This window comes from Bos javanicus, chromosome 23 (assembly GCF_032452875.1).
Source record: "Bos javanicus breed banteng chromosome 23, ARS-OSU_banteng_1.0, whole genome shotgun sequence".
In the NCBI taxonomy this organism is placed as follows: Eukaryota; Metazoa; Chordata; class Mammalia; order Artiodactyla; family Bovidae; genus Bos; species Bos javanicus.
Window position 1 is genome coordinate 16,848,057 of NC_083890.1, and position 21,950 is coordinate 16,870,006.

At 48.4% G+C, this 21,950-nt stretch overlaps 1 protein-coding gene across 1 annotated transcript; it reads right to left on the bottom strand.

The window, feature by feature from the left end:
- Positions 1 to 98: 98 nt before the first annotated feature.
- Positions 99 to 2,516, bottom strand: DNPH1 (2'-deoxynucleoside 5'-phosphate N-hydrolase 1). The gene is made up of 4 exons (XM_061398253.1): positions 2,302 to 2,516; positions 751 to 819; positions 471 to 581; positions 99 to 284 (listed from the first exon to the last, which is right to left on the bottom strand). Exons 1-4 carry the CDS (start codon positions 2,477 to 2,479, stop codon positions 136 to 138), a joined length of 507 nt encoding a protein of 168 aa, XP_061254237.1. The 5' UTR covers positions 2,480 to 2,516; the 3' UTR covers positions 99 to 135.
- Positions 2,517 to 21,950: the final 19,434 nt, after the last annotated feature.

Consider the following 21,950-nt stretch of genomic DNA (forward strand, 5'->3'; position numbering starts at 1 on the left):
TTGAGAACTGGACCTTCCTCTACCGACAATGTGATATAATGTCAGAATTGTATACATGCCATGAATCAGTACTGGGGCTAAGAGCCAGGAGCCAAGTCTGGGGATCAGGAGAATTTAATAAAAACTGGGGTGAAGTCAAGCTGTTGGGTCAGGAGAGGCAGCCACCTGCTCAGGAGGATACGCCTCAAAGTACCGATCTAGCAGGGCCTCCACTTCTGCTTCCTCGTAGTCCCACACCTGGAACCTGGAGCCATTGGCTGCTCCCCGGATCATGGCTGAGAGCACTGGCAAGAAGCATGGGGGTGAAGGTGTCTCCCCCGCCACTTCCACACTCCCCCTCCTCCCCTCCCACACTGCCCACTGCCCTTCCCTTTCTGGGGTGGGCACTGTGATCAGAGACCCACAGGAAGGAGAAGAGGGCAGGGACCTCAGAGAGCTGGGAAAGGAGGCCAGGGCTGGGGGGGGCTCACCTCGGCCAGACTTTGGGCGAAACAGGCACAGGACTGGTTTGTGGAGGGCTACGGCCCGGCCCAGCTCATAGCCTACCCCCAGAGAGGGCTGGGTCACTTCTGCCACGACCACTGGGAAGAAAGGAGACCAAGGCTCACCCTCGGGCTTGTGAGGGACACACAACACAGTTTGGCTGCGGTGAGAAGGGAACTTGGGAGTCCCTTGGAGGGGGGGAACCAGGCAGGTCCAGGGGACCTAGGACCCCAGGGGAGTTTGCAGGCAGGACGGTGGACCACTCACCATCTGCCTGCTGCAGCCAGGCCAGGTCCCGATCATGGATGAGCTTGTCGCCTCCAGCAGCCTCTTCCCCTGTGGTTGAGGGAAAGCTGGTCAGGGACCTACCCTGGGCTTCAGTTCCTCTCTTCTGCCCTAGATACCCCCAGATCCACCCTGCTTAGGGAAGGGGAGGGGACAGAGAGATGGCCTCCAAGGGCCCCCCAACACTAGGATTCCATGAAAAGTAATGAAATGGAAAAGCCTGCAAGGAAAATGCAGTCCTGTTCCGGGGAGCAGAATGTGATCAACGACAGGAGTGATACAGGGGAGACGGAGGTCAGTGATCAGAGGTGGACAGGAGGAGGAGGAATCACATCCCAGGTGGGGACAGGCAGGAGGAGCAAGAGGCTGGCCCGCCTAAAGGAACCTAGGGGCCCCACAGGCTCTCAGGCTTTGGTGGGAGTGAGAACCACCCGAGAACCCGATCAACTACAAAGACCCAGGTATCGATGAGCCTGGACTGCTGACTGAGCTCGCCAGGTGATTCTCATACCCAGGCGAGTTTGAGAATCCCTGCCTGAAAGCAAAGTATAACCAGTGGGAGGTGGTGTGAAGGCAGGGGAGATCCTGGGGTCACAGGGCCAGGATCCCAGCTTTCCAGCTTGATTCAATGTCACCCACTGGGAGCATAAGGGTCACACGCCCCAGATCAGAGCAGAATAACTGGAGAGCTTATTAAAAATGGACTCAAAGGTTTTATCCCAGTATCTGCATTTCCAACAAGCTCCCTCAGAACACTGTTGAGCACAGGCCCTTGCCAAAGCACCAGACTTTGTGATGCATCATTTTAAAGAGGATGCCACAGGGACTTCCCTGGTGACCCAGTAGTTAAGAATCCACCTGCCAAGGCAGAATACATGGATTCCATACCTGAGCAGAGGAGATTCCACATGCCTGTCGTGGAGCAACTAAGCCCGAAAGCCAGGCTTAGTTCAGGCTTCAACTACTGAACCCAGGCTGCTCACTGCAATGAGAAGCCCGTACGCAGCAATGAAGGCCCAGGGCAGTCAAAAGTTAAGATAAAGAGGTCTCTGAGAATTGCACTGGGTCCTACAGAGCCTGGCTCTGTCCACTGGGAGGGAAAAGGGGACACACTTGAGGTTTTTATGAGAAGTGTGACAGTTTGGGCGTTATTTCCAAAGTAGAAAACCAGCCAGGATCCGGGACTACCTCTCCGCAGGAGCAAGAGGATCAGAGGGCCTGAGACGGTGTTCGCGGGACCCGGGGTCTGTCGGGTCAAGGAGGGCTGATACCGCCAATGTCGAAGGAAAGCTCTGTGCTAGGTGGGAGAGAAGAGGCCAGTGCGGCCTCCTCCCATCCTGCTCCTATAAACGCCGGAAGGAGCCCAAAAAGTTCTCCACGAAAGACCCAAAGGTCAAGATAGTAACTGAATCCGGGGCGTAGGGTCCCAGGTCGGATGCACGCGGTCTGAGCCCCCCACCGCAGTTCTTCTCGGGCAGAGGGGCCTGCCTGCACCCTCCCGGCCGCCCGCGCCACGAGCACCGCCTCCCTCACCGCTCTCGTCCACCTCGGCGGCCGCCACATGCTCGGTAAGCACCACCCCGAAGCGCCGGAGGCGAGACACGATGCGCACGTACAGTTCCCGATCCTCGCGTCCGCCACGGATACTCCCGCAGAAGTACAGGGAGAGACGACCCGGATCCAGGGTTCCAGCCGCCGCCGCCGCCGCCATCCCGGGCCCCGCAGGCCCCGCCCGCTCCCCTTGGCCCCGCCCCTGCACGTGACCCGCCCCCGCCTCACGGGGTCTGGTTCCAAGTGAAATGAAACACCTGTGAAATGAAACGTCAACCGTACCCACCTGTAGGAACTCAGCGCCTCCTGGACTTAACTCCTCACCTCATCCACTCCTCCCCACCTTTGCCACAGGCAACTCCATTCTCCCAGCTCCTCAGGTCCCAAACCTTGGAGTCATTTTGACTCTTCTCTTTCCATCAAACCCTACGTGCAATCCGCGGGCAACTCCTGTGGGTTCTCCCTTCCAAATATTTAAAAACTCTGAAACCCACCTGCTGGGGACCCAACCTTGGGTCGCACCCCAGTGCCAGTGCAGACACGGGGTTGCAGTGAAGGAGAGGGCTGTGATTACTGCAGGCGCCAAACAGGGAATTCCGGTCAGGGGTGTTCAAAATACTTAAACTTCCCAGTGGGATCCAGGAAACCATTTTTAGAGGGGAGTCTAAGCGTGGTGTCACAGGGATTAAAGTACTTATGGGTCTGTGGGCCACGTGTTCATGGTCTTCAGGTTGCTAATTTCTTCCATTTGGTGGTGGTTTGCGCTTCTGTAAAACAACTCAGAAAGCGGGCAGACACTATTGTCTGGGTACTTCATAGAGAAGCTAAAGCAGAGGATATGTGAGAGGGGTCTGGCCTGAGAGGACCCCATAAGGTCCTGGGTCGGTGGGAAACACACACACCACCTCCACTGACGCCCCCTCCTCCAAGCCTCCACCACCTCTCAGCCTCCCCACAGTCCACCCACTTTCCTGCTACACAGTCCGGTCTCCAGCAGGGGGACCTGTAAACCCAGTAGTTAGGGCCCTGACCTTCTTCAGCCAAAGCTCCAAAGGCTCCCATCTCACTTGGGGTAAAACCCCAAACCCCGTCAGGGGCTCAGCAGCCCCACAGGACCTGGCGCCTCTCTCACCTCTCTCATCCCAGCTCCTTTAGCCTCAGCGTCTGTTCCGCAGCCACGCTGCCTCTTCCTCAAGCTGGGCATGTTTTTGCCTCAGATCCTTGGCATTTGCTGTCCTCTGGAGCCCTTTTCTTCCAAGCGCTCCCGGGTCACTCCCTCTCCTCCTCCAAGGCTGTTCAGGTTACCTTCCCTGATACCCTCTTCAATGTGGCAGCCTCCCATCCTCTCTTCTGCCTGGTCTTTTTTCCTTTCAGTTCTGTCGCTCAGTCACGTCCGACTCTTTGCAACCCCATGAACTGCAGCACACCAGGCTTCCCTGTCCGTCTCACCACCATATAATTGATTAATTTTGTTGCATGTCTTTCTATGGTCAGTGGAATGTCAGTCCCTGGGAGGGCAGGCGTTTTTCTCTGTTTGGCTTACTGCTGTACCCCCAGCTTCTAGAGCTGTGCCTGGCCTCTAGGAAATACTCATCAGATATTTGTTGAACGAATAAGCAGATTAAATGAGCAGCTGCATTTGGTAGCACTTTGTGATCTGCTCAGCTCTAAGGTAATCTGATGGAAGCAGGGTCTGCAGGGAACCAGGCAAACACACCAGGGCTCACTGCTAATAACAATCTTCATTTTTCTAATGAAAATTACACAAATTTAAGACAAAAATTTCAAAAGGGATGAGAGAGTACCCGGTGGAAAGTGAGACCCCAATCTCATTTCTCAGAGGAGAGCATCACTGATGGTTTCCTCTGAATTCCTCCATTCTATGAAATACCCATACCTAGAGTGACAGAGTGGACACAGTAACCATTTTTAAAAGGCAAAGACACAGAGACTTTCCTGGTGGTCCAGTGGTTAAGAGTCTTCCAACACCGGGGGCCTGGGTTTGACCGTGGTCATGGAACTAGATCCCACATGCCCAAACCAAAGATCCCGCATGCTGCAGGAAAGATCCTTCATGTCACAACTAAGACTCAGCACAGCCAAATAAATAAATCTCTAAAAAGATACAATAAAGAATATTTTTTTAAAATACTTTAAAAAATACACAAATAAGAAGGGAAAAAATCTTAGGCTACCTCTGGCCTCTGATGGGCTCAGTGCCTAAGGTAAGACCATGGGAAAACGTATGCACAGCTGTGCACCAGTGCTCCTGGCACCTTCTCACACGGTCACACACACATCCTTAGGAGGCGGGCCCCAGCGGCCAGCGACCTTGAGGGCGCCCTCCTCACCCTCAGTCACACTATCCTGCGGTTCTCGCCTCCCAGGAGGAGCACATGCATATAGCGACACAGAGCATCTTGCTTCTGCCTCTGCATCCTCAAGAAAAGAAGCCAGCCTCCATCTCCTTAGGGCCCACACTTCCGAGGGGTCTGGCATCCCTGTTCCACCTCAGGCTGAAGGAGAAAGAGGAGAGGGATGTTTTGTCTGTTTCTCCAGATGGGAAACAAGGCCCTGTGATTGATTCTTTGCCCACAGCTGAGGTGGTCAGGATGCAGAGCCGGCCATGGCTGGCAGCTCAGATCCTCGGCTCAGTGCAGAGGCCTGAGTTGGAGGGATGGGAGGGGGAGCCAGGGCGGTACAGGTCAGTGTATCCAACTTATGTCCTAGAATCAGGAACAGAAGACTAGCATGACTGCAGTTAGATGAAATGTCCGGAAAGGGCGTATTTAGAGAAACAGAAAGCAGACTATGGAGTAGTCCCAGCTGGGACTGGGAGCAGGCATTGACTGCAGGGTAGGGCCCAAGGAAACCTTCTGTGGTGATGGGAATGTTCTAAAACTGGACCGTAAGGATGACTGCACAACCCTACAAGTTTACATTAAACTGTACACTCACAGCTGGCAGATTTTACCGATATAAGTTGTTCCTCATAAAGCTGTTTTCAAAAAGGCAATAATAAAGTACTGAAAATAGTATAATGAGATTCAACAAGTAGTTCATGACCAATTTATGTCTTGTTTCATGTATGTGCATATTCAACTTCCTCACTGTACTGTTGTGATACAAATTCAAGATCATGTTATTACATTTGTGTGTGTGTGTATATATATAGGCCATGTCACATGGCATGTGGGATCTTAGTTCCCCAATCAAGGATCAAACCTGTGCCCCCATGCAGGGGATGTGCAGAGTCTTAACCACTGGACCACCAGAGAAGTCCCCATTTGTAAATATTTTAATATATGTCTCTAAAAGATATTTTTAAAAATCATAATAAAAATACAAAAAAAGTAACAAAAATATCAGGGTTGAAAAACTTTGTAAGATTTTTCTTACTGTCATCAAATAGTTCATCAATGTTCAAATTTCCAATTTGTCTTACCAATGTTATAAATATTTGTTTACAAGTTATTTAAAACAAGCCACATCAAGTCCACATATGGGGATTGGCTGACATGCCTTTTAAGTCTGTTTTGATCAACAGGTTCCCCCTGCAAATCTTCTCTCCTCCCCTCATTTTTCCTGTAGAGGTTTCTGCAGTCTGGAGTTTGCTGATGATACTTCTATACTGGCATTTACAATGTTCCTCAGTGCTATAAACTGGAGTTGGATCTGGAGGTGTAATCAGATTCAGGTTCAATCTGGGGCAAGACTACCTCACAGGTGGTGGTGTGTGCTCCCACCATGGGGCACAGAGTATCTGGATGTCTCTATTTTGATGTTAGCAACCACCATGCTCAATGCCCAGAACCATTCATTCATTTGTTCATTGAATATACCAATAAAAATATTATAATATAAAACTCACCTGAGAAAACCACCTTAACAACTGAAGTATAATAAAATCCTCTTTAGAGAGTTCCCAGTGGTCTAGTGGTTAAGACTCTGCTCCCACTGCAGGGGGCCGGGATTCGATCCTGGGCAAGGAACTAAGATCCCACATGCTACAGCTAAGACTCAGCACAGCCAAATAAACAAATATTTAAAATAAAATAGGACTCCCCTGGTGGTCCAGTGGTTAAAAATTGGCCTGCCAATGCAGGAGTCGTGGGTTCAATCTCTGGTCCAGGAAGATCCCACATGCCCCACAGCAACTGAGCCTGTACACCACGACTATTGAACCTATGCCCTAGAGCCCGGGAGCCACAACTACCGAAGCCCGCTCTGCCCCAGAGCCTGTGCTCCAAACAAGAGAAGCCACAGCAGTGAGAAGCCCAAGTACCAGCAACAAGAGAGTACCTTTGACTTTCCAGAACTACAGAAAAAGCCAGCACAGCAATAAAGATACAACACAGGCAAAAATAAAACAATAATTTAAAAAAAAAACACTAATAAAATACTCTGTAACCATCACTCATGCACATCAAGAGAGAGATCTTCAGCCACCCAGAAACTTGCATGTGTTCAATTCCAATCATGGCCTCCTTATTCCCTCCAAATGAACCACTGCCCTTACTTTTACAGGAAGGACAAAAAAAAAAAAAAGACATAAAACCATAAAGAAACAGGAAGTTATCACCCAAATGTGCATCCCTAGTCATGTGGTTTCACCTTCCTCATTGTTTATATGCCTCTTAAATCTCTTTAAATCTATAGCTGTGGGGATACATTTTTAAAGCATGTGTTCTACGTGAGACACTCCGTGGGCACTAAAGGAGCTATAAAACAGGGGTGAAGAGGAGTCTGAGACCTGAGACTCCATCTGGCTTGGGAAGGACCAGAGTTAACTCAAGAAGAGAAGTCAGATGAATGTTATGGAGGGACATGTGAAGGGTGCAGAGATTCAGAGAAAGCAGAAGTTAAGCATGTGCAGGATCTCTTCAGGTTCAATCTCACACTCCAGCTTTAACATCTGGATCACACATCACCTCCAGCCAAGAAGAAGCCGCAGAGACCAGATATATCTTCCCTTCGATTTTGTTTTTCCATAGGTGACTTTCCTTTCTCAGATATGTTGGAGAGGAAGCAGGGCTGAGATTCTCTGCCCTAATCTACACCATACCCACCTAACTCAGGTACATTCTTAGTCTGAGTTCCTCCCCATCCCTGTGGCTAGGATGTTTTCTTGCTGGTGACGTCATTCACGAGGACAGTTTTATGAAAGTGAAGAACATCTGGAGTCCTAGTCCTCTTCTTCCTGGTGTCAGGAATCTATAGAGGCCAAAAGAGGAAATTCAGCCTTAGAACTCAATTGTGTATTTTCTTATGAATAATTACGGAGAAGGCAATGGCAATCACTCCACTACTCTTGCCTGGAAAATCCCATGGACGGAGGGGCCTGGTAGGCTGCAGTCCATGGGGTCGCTAGGAGTCGGACACGACTGAGCGACTTCACTTTCACTTTTCACTTTCATGCATTGGAGAAGGAAATGGCAACCCACTCCAGTGTTCTTGCCTGGAGAATCCCAGGGACAGGAGAGCCTGGTGGGCTGCCGTCTATAGGGTTGCACAGAGTCGGATATGACTGAAGTGACTTAGCAGCAGCAGCAGCATGAAAAATTAAGAATTTTAAATTTTATTACAAAACATAGCAAGTCTGAGAAAAGTATAGAGAATAGTATATCAGATACCCTTGTAGCCACTATCCAGTTTTATCCAGCCTTAAATTTTGTTATGGGGTCCCAGTTGTGCTCTTGGGGGTCACCATTGCAGCTGGGAAGTTGGAGAAGGCAATGGCAACCCACTCCAGTACTCTTGCCTGGAAAATCCCATGGACGGAGGAGCCTGGTAGGCTGCAGTCCATGGGGTCACTAAGAGTTGGACACGCCTGAGCGACTTCACTTAAATTTTGTTATATCTAGTTCAGATCCATATTTTAACATGTATTATAGATACACATATATACTATCATATATAACATATTTATATTAATATCTATATATAATAGATAATATAATATCTAAGATAAATCTAAAATAGATACAATACATAATACAGTATTTATATAATACATACAGAAGTCTATATCCACATACACATCAGATCAAGCTTGCTATTTATGTTTTTCCCCCAAATCTTCTATATTCTTACTATTTTTTTGCCCATTTATCAATTACTGATATAACTATCCTGTTAGCAGTGGATATTTTTCTTTTAATTTCAACTATATTTACTTTGTATTCTGAGACTAGTAGACGAGTACAAGTTCAGAATTCTTGTGTGTTCTTGGTGGTACACTTTTGGTCCTCACGTGATCTACTTTTATTCCTAATAAATCCTTCTGGACTCATATTTTTGTCTTTCATTTCAACCTTTCTATAGTCCAAGTGTGTCTGTAGAAACGCAGGTAATAAGCTGCTTACTAAAGAGTCAATGCTCTTTTTACTCAATGAAATGTCATCATTTATTTTGATTACATACATGTTTGGAAGTTTTTCCCACTATCCCTTTTGTGCTTTACTTACTATGCTTTTTCCTATTTTTTATTTGCCATGCTTTGTCTTACGTAGATTTTAAAAAATACTGGATATAACTGACATATAACATTAGTTTCAGGTATGCAATATAATACGATACATGTATGTATTTTGAGATGACCACCACAGTAAGTTAACATCCATCACCACACAATAAATTATTTTCTTTTGTTGAAAACTAAGATCTGGTCTCCAGTTCAGTTCAGTTCAGTCACTCAGTCATGTCCAACTCTTTGCGACCCCATGAATCTCAGCATGCCAGGCCTCCCTGTCCATCAACTCCCGGAGTTCACTCAGACTCATGTCCATCGAGTCAGTGATGCCATCCAGCCATCTCATCCTCTGTCGTCCCCTTCTCCTCCTGCCCCCAATCCCTCCCAGCATCAGAGTCTTTTCCAATGAGTCAACTCTTCACATGAGGTAGCCAAAGTACTGGAGTTTCAGCTTTAGCATCAGTCCTTCCAAAGAAATCCCAGGGCTGATTTCCTTCAGAATGGACTGGTTGGATCTCCTTGCAGTCCAAGGGACTCTCAAGAGTCTTCTCCAACACCACAGTTCAAAAGCATCGATTCTTCGGTGCTCAGCTTTCTTCACAGTCCAACTCTCACATCCATACATGACCATTGGAAAAACCATGGCCTTGACCAGACGGACCTTTGTTGGCAAAGTAATGTCTCTGCTTCTCAATATGCTATCTAGGTTGGTCATAACTTTTCTTTCAAGGAGTAAGCATCTTTTAATTTCATGGCTGCAGTCACCATCTGCCGAGATTTTGGAGCCCAGAAAAATAAAGTCTGACACTATTTCCACTGTTTCCCCATCTATTTCCCATGAAGTGATGGGACCAGATGCCATGATCTTTGTTTTCTGAATGTTGAGCTTTAAGCCAACTGTTTCACTCTCCTCTTTCACCTTCATCAAGAGGCTTTTTAGTTCCTCTTCACTTTCTGCCATAAGGGTGGTGTCATCTGCATATCTGAGGTTATTGATATTTCTCCCGGCAATCTTGATTGCAGCTTGTGCTTCTTCCAGCCCAGCGTTTCTCATGATGTACTCTGCATATAAGTTAAATAAGCAGGGTGACAATATACAGCCTTGACGTACTCCTTTTCCTATCTGGAACCAGTCTGTTGTTCCATGTCCAGTTCTAACTGTTGCTTCCTGACCTGCATACAAATTTCTCAAGAGGCAGGTCAGGTGGTCTGGTATTCCCATCTCTCAGAATTTCCCACAGTTTATTGTGATCCACACAGTCAAAGGCTTTGGCATAGTCAATAAAGCAGAAATAGATGTTTTTCTGGAACTCTCTTACTTTTTTCATGATCCAGCGGATGTTGGCAGTTTGATCTCTGGCTCCTCTGCCTTTTCTAAAACCAGCTTGAACATCTGGAAGTTCACGGTTCACGTATTGCTGAAGCCTGGCTTGGAGAATTTTGAGCATTACTTTACTAGCGTGTGAGATGAGTGCAATTGTGCGGTAGTTTGAGCATTCTTTGGCATTGCCTTTCTTTGGGATTAGAATGAAAACTGACCTTTTCCAGTCCTATGGCCACTGCTGAGTTTTCCAAATTTGCTGGCATATTGAGTGCAGCACTTTCACAGCATCATCTTTCAGGATTTGAAATAGCTCAACTGGAATTCCATCACCTCCACTAGCTTTGTTCGTAGTGATGCTTTCTAAGGCTCACTTGACTTCACATTCCAGGATATCTGGCTCTAGGTGAGTGATCACACCATCGCGATTATCTGGGTCGTGAAGATCTTTTTTGTACAGTTCTTCTGTGTATTCTTGCCACCTCTTAATATCGTCTGCTTCTGTTAGGTCCATACCATTTCTGTCCTTTATCGAGCCCATCTTTGCATGAAATGTTCCCTTAGTATCTCTAATTTTAGCAACGTTCAAATATAAAATGCAGTATTGTTAACTATATTCACCACACTGTATATTACTTCCCTAGGAGTTAATTATCTTATTAGGAAATTTGTACCTTTTGACCACCTCAACCTATTTCAACCTCCACCCCTTACTTCTGCAAACAACCACCTGTTCTCTGTATCTGAGGTCATTAAAAAAAAAAATCTCACATGAGATATGATACAGTATTTGTGTTTTTCTGTCTGATTTATTTTCCTTACGTCATTTTCTCATGTGGTTGCAGTGGGCAAGAGTTCCTTTTTATGGCTAAACAATATTCCATTGTGTGTGTGTGTGTGTGTGTGTATCCATACACACTATGTACACATACACATTTCCTTTGTGCATTCATCCATCAGTGGATACTTAGGTGTCCAGTACAGCATCAGTGACAGAGGAATGGCAACCTCCCAAGACCAGCTTCCTCCAAACTCCTGAATGTTCCTGCGGGGCGCTTGAGGGCGTTATGTAGTATCCTTCTCTTGGGGGCCTGCAGACCTTTAAAGGGCTCTACATCTTGAAGTGAAGCGGGGTGCTAAGAAGATTATTTCTGATGCGCACCCACCTGCACACTCACACAGACATAAAGCTAGAATTGAAAACACACCGTGTGTCTGTACTGGGCTAAGAGGCAGGAAAGGTACTAGAGCAAGTCTGTTTTCAGGAGAATTTCATACACTGGGGTGAAGTCAAACAGTTGGGTCAGGAGAGGCAGCCACCTGCTCGGGGAGAACCACCGCCTTTGCCTCTGCCTCCGGCTGTCACACACCTGGAACCTGGAGCCATTGGCTGCTCCCAGGTCATGGCTGAAAGCACTGGGAAGGAGGCGGTGGTGGAGGTGGCTCCCCCCCTCACCTCCCCCAACACTTCCCCTCCTCCTCCCACACTCCCCTCCCTGCAACACCCCTTCCTCCTCCCACACTCCCCCTCCCCCCAACACACTCCCCCTCCCACGCTCCCCCTCCCCAAAACCCCTCCCCCTCCAACACTTCCCCCTCTCCCACACACTCCTCCTTGCCTCCCACACTCCCCTCCCACACTGCCTGTTGCCCTTCCCTTTCCCATCCCTTTCTGGGGTGGGCACTGTGCTCAGAGTTCCCCAAGGAAGGAGAGGAGGACTGGGACCTCAGAGAGCTGGGAAAGGAGGCCAGGGCTGGGGGGTGCTCACCTCAGTCAGACTGTGAGCGAAACAGGCACAGGACTGGTTTGTGGAGGGCTACGGCCCGGCCCAGCTCATAGCCTACCCCCAGAGAGGGCTGGGTCACTTCTGCCATGACCACTGGGAAGAAAGGAGACCAAGGCTCACCCTCGGGCTTGTGAGGGACACACGACACAGTCTGGCTGCAGTGAGAAGGGAACTTAGGGAGTCCCTTGGCATGGGGGGTGGGGCGTGGGGGGAACCAGGCAGGTCCAGGGGATCTAGGACCCCAGGAGAGTTTGCAGGCAGGACGGGTCGGGGGGGGCAGGCACTCACCATCTGCCTGCTGCAGCCAGGCCAGGTCCCAATCATGGATGAGCTTGTGGCCTCCAGCAGCCTCTTCCCCTGTGGTTGAGGGAAAGCTGGTCAGGGGCCCACCCTGGGCTTCAGTTCCTCTCCTTTGCCCTACACACCCCCAGATCCACCCTTCTCAGGGAAGGGGAGGGGACAGAGAGATGGCCTCCAAGGGCCCACCCAACACTGGGATTCCATGAATTAAGGAAATGGAAGAGCCTGAAAGGAAAATGCAGTCCTATTGGGGGGGGTGGCGCGTGCGGAGGTGGAATGTGATCAACGACAGAAGTGATACAGGTGAGATGGAGGGACTCACCTCGGGTCAGTGATCAGAGGTGGTGAAGAAGAGGAATCACATCTCAGGTGGGGACAGGCAGGAGGAGCAAGAGGCTGGCCAGTGCAAGGAACCTAGGGCCCCACAGGCTCTCAGGCTTTGGTGGCGGTGAGAACACCTAAGAACAAGATCAACTACAAAGACCCAGGTATCGATGAGCCTGGACCGCTGACTGAGCTCTCCAGGTGATTCTCATACCCAGGCGAGTTTGAGAATCCCTGCCTGAAAGCAAAGTATAACCAGTGGGAGGTGGTGTGAAGGCAGGGGAGATCCTGGGGTCACAGGGCCAGGATCCCAGCTTTCCAGCTTGATTCAATGTCACCCACTGGGAGCATGGGGGTCACATGCCCCAGAACAGAGCAGAATAACTGGAGAGCTCATTAAAAATGGACTCAAAGGTTTTATTCCAGAATCTGCATTTTCAACAAGCTCCCTCAGAACACTGTTGAGCACAGGCCCTTCCCAAAGCACCAGCAACTTTATGATGCATCATTTTAAAGAGGATGCCGCAGGGACTTCCCTGGTGACCCAGTAGTTAAGAATCCACCTGCCAAGGCAGAGTACATGGATTCCGTCCCTGAACAGAGGAGATTCCACATGCCTGTTGTGGAGCAACTAAGCCCACAGGCCACAACTACCGAACCCAGGCTCCTCAACAAAAGAAGTGACCGCATTGAGAAGCCCGTGCACAGCAATGAAGACCCAGGGCAGTCAAAAATCAAATTAAAATAAAGAGGTCTCTAAGAAATGCATTGGGTCCTACAGATCCCGGCTCTGCCCATGGGAGGGAAAAGGGGGACACACCCCTGAGGTTTTCTGAGAACTGCGAGACTTCTGGCACCCTTTCCAAAGTAGAAAGCCAGCCAGGATCTGGGACTACCTCGCCGCAGGAGCAGGAGGCACTGGCAACAGTCTGATCAAGGGACCTGAGAGAGCCGGTGTTCACGGGACCTGGGGTCTGTCGGGTCAGGGAGGGCTGATACTTCCACGTGAAAGGGAAGCTCTGTGCTAGGTGAGAGAGAAGAGGTCAGCGCGGCCCCCTTCCATCCTGCTCCTACAAAAGCCTCCGGAAGGAGCCCAAGAAGTTCTCCACGAAGGACCAAAATGATAGTAACTGAATGCGGGGAGTGGGCTCCCGGGTCGGACGCACGCGGTCTGATCCCTGGCCGCAGTTCCTTCTCAGGCAGGGCCCCGCCCGGAGCTTCCCCGCCCCCTGCGCCCTGGCAGCCTCACCGCTCACATCCTGCTCAGCAGCCGCCACTGCTCGGGAAGAACCGCCCCGAAGCGCCGCAGCCGGGACACGATCCCTACGTCCGGCTCCCGGTCCTCGCGTCCGCTGCGGATGGTCCATCAGAAGCACAGGGCCTGCTGGCAGGTTCCCGGGCGCTCCAGCCGCCGCGCTTCCCTCTCCGCGCCCGGTGGCGCCCGCGGGCAACCAGCGTCCTGGCCCCACCCCACGCGTCCTGCGGAGCTTTCCTTCCCGAGTGTCCACACCTGTTAATTGACGCGAAGGATACGGACGTCTGGGGACCCAGCGCCTCCCGGACTTCTTTAACACTGCCAGGCAGAAGGCGGGGGTCCTTGCCTCCTCACTCATGGCCGCTTGCCGCCCCCAGGTTCCCCCATCTCTGCCAAAGGCAACTCCTTCCTCTGAGCTCCTCAGGTCCCAAACCTTGGAGTCAGTTTTCACTCTTCTCTTTTCATCAGCTCCTATACCCAATCCGTCAGCAACTCCTACGGGTTCTCTCTTCCAAATATCTCCAAACTTTGAAGCCAGCCTGTGCAGCAGCCAGCCTTGGGTCAGCTCCCGGTTTCCCAGTAAAGCCCCTCTGCCGACGTGGGGTTGTGGGTGAAGGAAAGGGTAGAGATTACTGCCAGGCCCCCAAAGCAGGGAATTCAGGACGCGGCGGGCGGGGGGGGGAGGGGGGGGGAGGGGGGGTGGCGCTCAAAACACCCAAACTCCCTGCTGGGGTCCAAGAGAGCATTTTTAAGGCAGGTGAGGGCCTGGAGTCCCAGCGTATGGGATGTTCCTGCACAACTCTGATTGGTTGATGCTGAGGTTAACAGCGCCCAGTGTCAGGGGTTAAGGTTCTGATAGGTCTGTGGGCCACATGCGCATGGTCATCAGGTAGTTAATTTCTTCCATTTGGTGGGTGGTGGCTTGAGCATCTGCCAAACAACTCAGAAAGCGGGCAGATACTATTATCTACCGTACTTGAGAGAGGAGCTAAAGCAGAGGATTTAGGAGAGGCGTCTGGCCGGGGTTGTTGCTGTTCAGTCGCTCAGTCTTTGGAAGCCCATAGACTGCAGCACGCCAGGCTTCCCTGTCCTTCACCATCTCCTGGAGCTTGCTCAAATTCATGTCCATGGAGTTGGTGATGCCATCCAACCATCTTGTCCTATGTTGTCCCCTTCTCCTCCTTCAGTCTTTCCCACCATCAGAGTCTTTTCTCATGAGTCAGTTCTTCACATCAGGTGGTCAATGTATTGGAGCTTCAGCTTCAGCATCAGTCTTCCAATGAATATTCAGGACTGATTTCCTTTTTTAGGATTGACTGGTTTGATCTCCTTGCTGTCCAAGGGACTCTCAAGAGTCTTCTCAAACATCACAGTTGAAAAACATCAGTTCTTCAGCGCTCAGCCTTCTTTATGGTCCAACTCTCACATCCATACATGACTACTGGAAAAATCATAGCTTTGACTATACGGACCTTTGTTGGCAAAGTTTTGTCTTTGCTTTTTAATATGGTGTCTAGCTTAGTCATAGCTTTTCTTCCAAGGAGTAAGTGTCTTTTAATTTCATGGCTGCAATCACCATCTGCAGTGATTTTGGAGCCCAAGAAAATAAAGTCTGTCACTGTTTCCATTGTTTCACCATCTATTTGCCATGAAATGATGGGACCAGATGCCATGATCTTAGTGTTTTGAATGTTGAGTTTTAAGCCAGCTTTTTCACTCTCTTTCACTTTCATAAAGAGGCTCTTCAGTTCCTCTTTGCTTTCTGCCATAAGGGTAGTATCATCTGCATATCTAAGGTTATTGATATTTCTCCTGCAGTATTGATTCCAGCTTGTGCTTCATCCAGTCCAGCATTTTGCATGAAGTACTCTGCATATAAGTTAAATAAACAGGGTGAAAACATACGGCCTTGTTGTACTCCTTTCCCAATTTTGAACCAGTCCATTGTCGCATGTTCGTTTCTAACTGTTGCTTCTTGATCTGCATACAGGTTTCTCAGGAGACAGATAAGGTGGTCTGGTATTCCCATCTCTTTACGAATTTTGCAGAGTTGTGATCCACACAGTCAAAGGCTTTAGTGTAGTCAATGAAGCAGAAGAAGATGCTTTTCTGGAATTCTCTTGCTTTTTCTATGATCCAACGGATGTTGGCAATTTAATCTCTGGTTCCTCTCTGCCTTTTCTAAATCAGGCTTGAACATCTGGAAGTTCTTGGTTCATGTACTGTTGAAGCCTAGCTTGGAGAATTTTGAGCATTACTTTGCTAGCATGTGAAATGATTGCAATTGTTCAGTAGTAGGTACTTCACAGAGGAGCTAAAGCAGAGGATTTGGGAGAGGGGTCTGGCCCTGGAAGACCCAATAAGGTCCTGGAGGGGAACACACCCACCACTTCCACTTACGCCCCCTCCTCCAAGCCTCCACTACCTCTCTCAGCCTCCCCACAGTCCACCCACTTTCCTGCTACACAGACTGGTCTCCAGCAGGGGGACCTGTAAACCCAGTAGTTAGATCATGACCCTCTTCAGCCAAACCTCCAAAGGCACCCATCTCACTTGGGGTAAAACCCCAAACCCCCTCGGGGGCTCAGCAGCCCCACAGGACTTGGCGCCTCTCTCACCTCAGTCGTCCCAGCTCCTTTAGCCTCAGCGTCTGTTCCGCAGCCACGCTGCCTCTTCCTCAAGCTGGGCATGTTCTTGCCTCAGATCTTTGGCATTTGCTGTTCTCTGGAGCCGTTTTCAGGCTTCCCAGGTGGTGCTAGTGGTAAAAAACCCATCTGTTAATGCAGGAGACTTGAGAAACACAACTTCAATCCCTGGGTCAGGAAGATCTCCTGGAGGAGGGCATGGCAACCCACTCCACTATTCTCGCCTGGAGAATCCCATGGACCGAGGAGCCTGGTGGGTTACAGTCCATGAGGTTGCACAGAGTTGGACACAACTGAGGTGCCTGAGCAGGCAGGAGCCCTTTTCTCCCAGAGTGGTCCCCAGTCACTCCCTCTCCTCCTTCAAGTCTGTTCAGGTTACCTTCCTGACCACCCTCTTGAATGTGGCAGCCTCCCATCCCCACCACCCTCCTCTGCCTGGTCTTTCTCTTCTCACTACCATATAATTGATTAATTTTGTTGTATGTCTTTCTCCACCCAGTATAACATAAGTCCCCAAGAAGGCAGACATTTTTCTCTGTTGACTGCTATTTCCCCAGCTTCTAGAGCTGTACCTAGCCTGTAGGAAACATACATCAGATGTTTGTTGAATGACTGAGTGGATGAAATGAGCAGCTGCATTTGGTAGCACTTTGTAATCTGCTCAGCCCTAAGCTAATCTAATGGAAGCAGGATCTGCAGGCAGCCAGGAAAACACATCATGTCTCACTTTTATGAACAATTTTCATTTTCCAACGAAAATTATACAAACTTAGGACAAGAATTTCAAAAGTAATGAGAGAGTATGCGGTGGAAAGGGAATCCTGAGACCACCAATCCCATTTCTCAGAGGAGAACGTCATTGGCGGTTTCCTATGAATTCCTCCTGATTAAACTATGAATTACCCACATATGGAGTGACAGAGCAGACACAATTATCATTTTTTTAAATCCAAGGACACAAAGAGAAGGCAAAGAAATCTTAGGCTACCTGTGTCCTCTAATGGGCTCAGTGCCTAAGGTAAGACCATGGGGAAAACGTGTGCACAGCTGTGCACCAGTGCTCCCAGCACCTTCTCACACGGTCACACACGCACCCTTAGGAGGCGGGCCCCAGCGGCCAGCGGCCTTGAGGGCACCCTCCTCACCCTCAGTCACACTGTCCTGCGGTTCTCGCCTCCCAGGAGGAGCACATGCATATTGCGACACAGAGCATCTTGCTTCTGCCTCTGTGTCCTCAAGAAAAGAAGCCAGCCTCCATCTCCTTAGGGCCCACACTTCCGAGGGGTCTGGCATCCCTGTTCCACCTCAGGCTGAAGGAGAAAGAGGAGAGGGATGTTTTGTCTGTTTCTCCAAATGGAAAACAAGGCCCTGCGATTGATTCTTTGCCCACAGCTGAGGTGGTCAGGATGCAGAGCCAGCCATGGCTGGCAGCTCAGATCCTCGGCTCAGTGCAGAGGCCTGAGTTGGAGGGATGGGGCACTAAGTGATGGGAGGGGGAGCCAGGGTGGTATGCAGGTCAGTGTATCCAACTTATGTCCTAGTATCAGGAACAGAAGATGACCCAGTGCATGACTGCAGTTAGATGAAATGTCTGGAAAGGGCGTATTTAGAGAAATGGAGGGCTGGGCTGGGAGTGGGAGTTGGCTGCAGGGAGAATTGAACAGAATTACCCCAGTAATTGATAAATCAAATGGAAAAAAAAAATAGTAAGGATATAGAACATTTGAAAACTAAAACTATAACAAATGGCTTGCTCAGTTCAGTTCAGTTCAGTCACTCAGTCGTGTCCGACTCTTTGCGACCCCATGGACTGCAGCACGCCAGGCCTCCCTGTCCTCCCTGTCGCCAACTCCCAGAGCTTACTCAAACTCATATCCATCAAGTCAGTGATGCCATCGAACCATCTCATCCTCTGTCATCCCCTTCTCCTCCCGCCTTCAAGCTTTCCCAGCATCAGGGTCTTTTCAAATGAGTCGTTTCTTTGCATCAGGTGGCCAGAGTATTGGAGTTTCAGCTTCAGCATCAGTCCTTCCAATGAATATTCAGGACTGATTTCCTTTAGGATGGACTGGTTGGATCTTGCTTGCTAACAAGTATCAATTATTGGGGTAATTTTGTTAAACCCTCCCTTTGACAGTGAATTTAAAAAATTTTTCCTATAATTTTAACTATTTTTACTTTGTATTCTGAGACTAGTAGATGAATACAAGTTCTGAGTGGTATCCTTTTTTGTCCTTATAAAGTGACTCACTTTATAAAATTCTTTTGGACTCATATATTTTTATACCTTTTGTTCAACCTTTCTGTATTCCAAATGCATCTTTAGTAAGCAGCTTATATTTACATTTTTAAAAAGCTGATGGTCTGGTAATTAATGAACTTCATCCATTCTTATTTTTTGTGATTATTTACAGGTTTGGAAGTTTTTCCTATTATCTTCTTTTGTCCTTTATATTTAGTATACTCCCCCGCCACCGCTTCTTTTGTTTTTTATGCTTTCTCTTAAGTGGATTATTTTTTAAATATTTCAGTAACTGAAGAAGGCTTGTAGCGTCTTCCTGCATTGCATTTTCTTTGTTTTTATAATTTCATTAATTTATATATTTTTGGCTGTGCTGGGTCTTTATTGCTTCTCGGGCTTCCCTCTAGTTGCAGCAATCAGGGGCTATTCTCCAGTTGTGGTGCTCAGACTTCTGGTTGCTGTGGCTTCTGTTATGGAGCATGGGCTCTAGGTGAGCAGGTTTCAGTAGTCATGGCGCATGGGCTCAGTAGTTGCAGCTCCCAGGTTCTAGAGCACAGGCTCAATAGTTGCTGTGCATGGGCTTAATTGCTCCTCTGCATGTGGGATATTCCCAGATCAAGGATCAAATCCATGTCTCCTGCAGATCCTTCATACCTGAGCCACCAGAGAAGCCCGTTAAGTGAACTTTTAAAGTTGAGAGATAATTGACATGTCACATTTTGTTAGTTTCAGGTATATAATGATATGATACACCTGTGTATTTTGAAATGATCACCACAATAAGTTTAGTTCATGCCCGTTACCACACATAATCACAAATTTATTTATTGTGTTGAGAGCTTTTAAGATCTATCCTGTTCAGTTCAGTTCAGTCGCTCAGTCGTGTCCAACTCTTTGTGACCCCATGGACTGCAGCATGCCAGGTTTCTCTGTCTATCACCAACTCTCGGAGCTTGCTCAAACTCGTGTCCATCGAATCAGTAATGCCATCCAATCACCTCGTCCTCTGTCGTCTCCTTCTCCTCCTGCCTTTAGTTTTTCCCAGCATCAGGGTCTTTTCCAATGAGTCAGTTCTTCGCATCAGGAGGCCAAAGTATTGGAGTTTCAGTTTCAGCATTAATCCTTCCAATGAATATTCAGGACTGATTCCCTTTAGGATTGACTGGTTTGATCTTGCAGTCCAAGGGACTCTCAAGAGTCTTCTCCAACACCACAGTTCAAATGCATCAGTTCTTCAGCGCTCAGCTTTCTGAGTCCAACTCTCATATCCATACATGACTGCTGGAAAAACCATAGCTTTGACTATATGGACCTTTGTCAGCAAAATAATGTCCAACTTTAGCAAATTTCAAGTATATAATACAGTTTGTTAACAAGAGTCACCATTACCAGGACTTAGTCATCTTATTACTGAAGTTTCTACCTTTTAACCACCTCAACTCACTTCACCCACCACCACACCCCACTTCTGAAAGTGAAAGTGAAGTTGCTGAGTCGTGTCTGACTCTGCGATCCTTTGGACTGTGGCCCACCAGGCTCCTCCGTCCATGGGATTTTCCAGGCAAGCATACTGAAGTGGGTTGCCATTTCCTTCTCCAGGAGATCTTCCAGACCCAAGGATCAAACTCAGGTCTCCCGAATTGCAGGCAGACTCTTTACGGTTCGAGCCATCAGGGAATCCCCCCACTTCTGGTAACTACAAATCTTCTCTCCGTATCTGTGATGTCATTTTTTTTTCCAGATTTCACATATAAGTGATATGATACAGTATTTGTGCTTTTCTGTCTTAGTTCACTTAGTTTAATGCCTTCAAATTCCATCCATGTTGCTGGGACTGGCTGGATTTCTTTTTCCATAGTTGAATAATATTCCATTGTAAACACACACACACAAAATCTTTACCAACAGTTCACAAGGGTTCCCTTTTCTTCATATCCTCACCAAGACTTGTTATTTCTTGTCTTTTAATTAATTAGTTTTTGGTCTGTACTGCACGTCCTGTCCAGGGACTGATCTCAGGTCCATGGCAGTGAAAGTTCAGAGTTCTAACCACTGACCGCCAGGGAACTCCCTCTTGTCTTTTTGATAGCACTCATCCTGACAAGTGTGAGGTAGCATCTCATTGTGGTTTTGATTTACATTTCCGTGAGTTGGCGGCAATCAGGGGCTACTCTCTAGTTGCTGTGCTTGGGCTTCTGGTTGCCGTGGCTTTTCCTGTCGCAGAGCATGGGCTCTAGGTGAGCAGGCTTCAACAGCTGTGGCACATGGGCTCAGCAATTGCAGCTCCCAGGTTCTAGAGCACAGGTTCAATAGTTGCTGTGCACAGGCTTAATTGCTCCTCGACATGTTAGACACCTTTTCATACATGTTGGCCATTTACATGTCTTCTTTGGAAAAATGTCTATTCAAATCCTCTGCCCACTTTTAAAAAATATTTTCAATTCAATTCAATTAAGTAATTAATTCGCTGCACTGGGTCTTCATTACTGTACACGGGCTTTCTTTAGTTGCGGGGCACTGGGGCTATTCTTCCTTGCAGTACAGGGGCTCCTTGCTGTGGCTTCTTTTGTTGCAGAGCACAGGCTCTAGGGCACTTGGGCATAGTAGCTGTGGCACATGGGTTTAGCTGTCCCACAGCATGTGGAATCTTCTGGGACCAGGGATCGAACCTGTGTACCCTGCATTGGCCGGTGGATTTTTAACCACTGGACCACCAGGAAAGTCTCCTCTACCCATTTTTAAATTGGACTTTTAAAAGTTGTATGAATTCTGTGTATTTTTTAGATATTAGCCCCCCCATCAGATATATAATTTGCAATATTTTCTCTCACTTTGTAGACTGCCTTTTCATCTTGTTGATGGTTTCCTTTGCAGTATGTTCAAAAGTGAAAGTGTTAGCTGCTCAGTTGTGTCTGACTCTTTGCAACCCCATGGACTTCTGTAGCCCAGCAGGCTCTTCTGTTCATGGCATTCTCCAGGCAAGAATACTGCAGTGGGTAGCCATTTCCTTCTCCAGGGGCTCTTCCTGACCCAGGGATCAAACCCTGGTCTCTCGCATTGCAGGCAAATTCTTTACCATCTGACCCATCAGTGAAGCAAGCCAAAAAAACCTGAGGGGATAGATAAAACAACGATGTGAACATTGGCCACCAGGCAGCCTAGGACAGTGATTCCTGAAAGACGGAAACAAGCCAGGTGGAGGACTGCCTGCAAGGTTTCTAGGGACTGAACAAAGCTCAACAATATTTACTGAAGCGCAAAAATATCCAGGACCCCACAAGGTAA

Bases quoted from the DNA above. Each gene is read 5' to 3' on its own strand.
- DNPH1 (XM_061398253.1), bottom strand. From the start codon at position 2,479: ATGGCGGCGGCGGCGGCGGCTGGAACCCTGGATCCGGGTCGTCTCTCC. The intron at 820-2,301 runs GTGAGGGAGGCG...CCTCAACCACAG, and splicing joins CGCCGAGGTGGACGAGAGCG to GGGAAGAGGCTGCTGGAGGC. The intron at 285-470 runs GTGAGCCCCCCC...GCTTCTTGCCAG, and splicing joins TCGCCCAAAGTCTGGCCGAG to TGCTCTCAGCCATGATCCGG.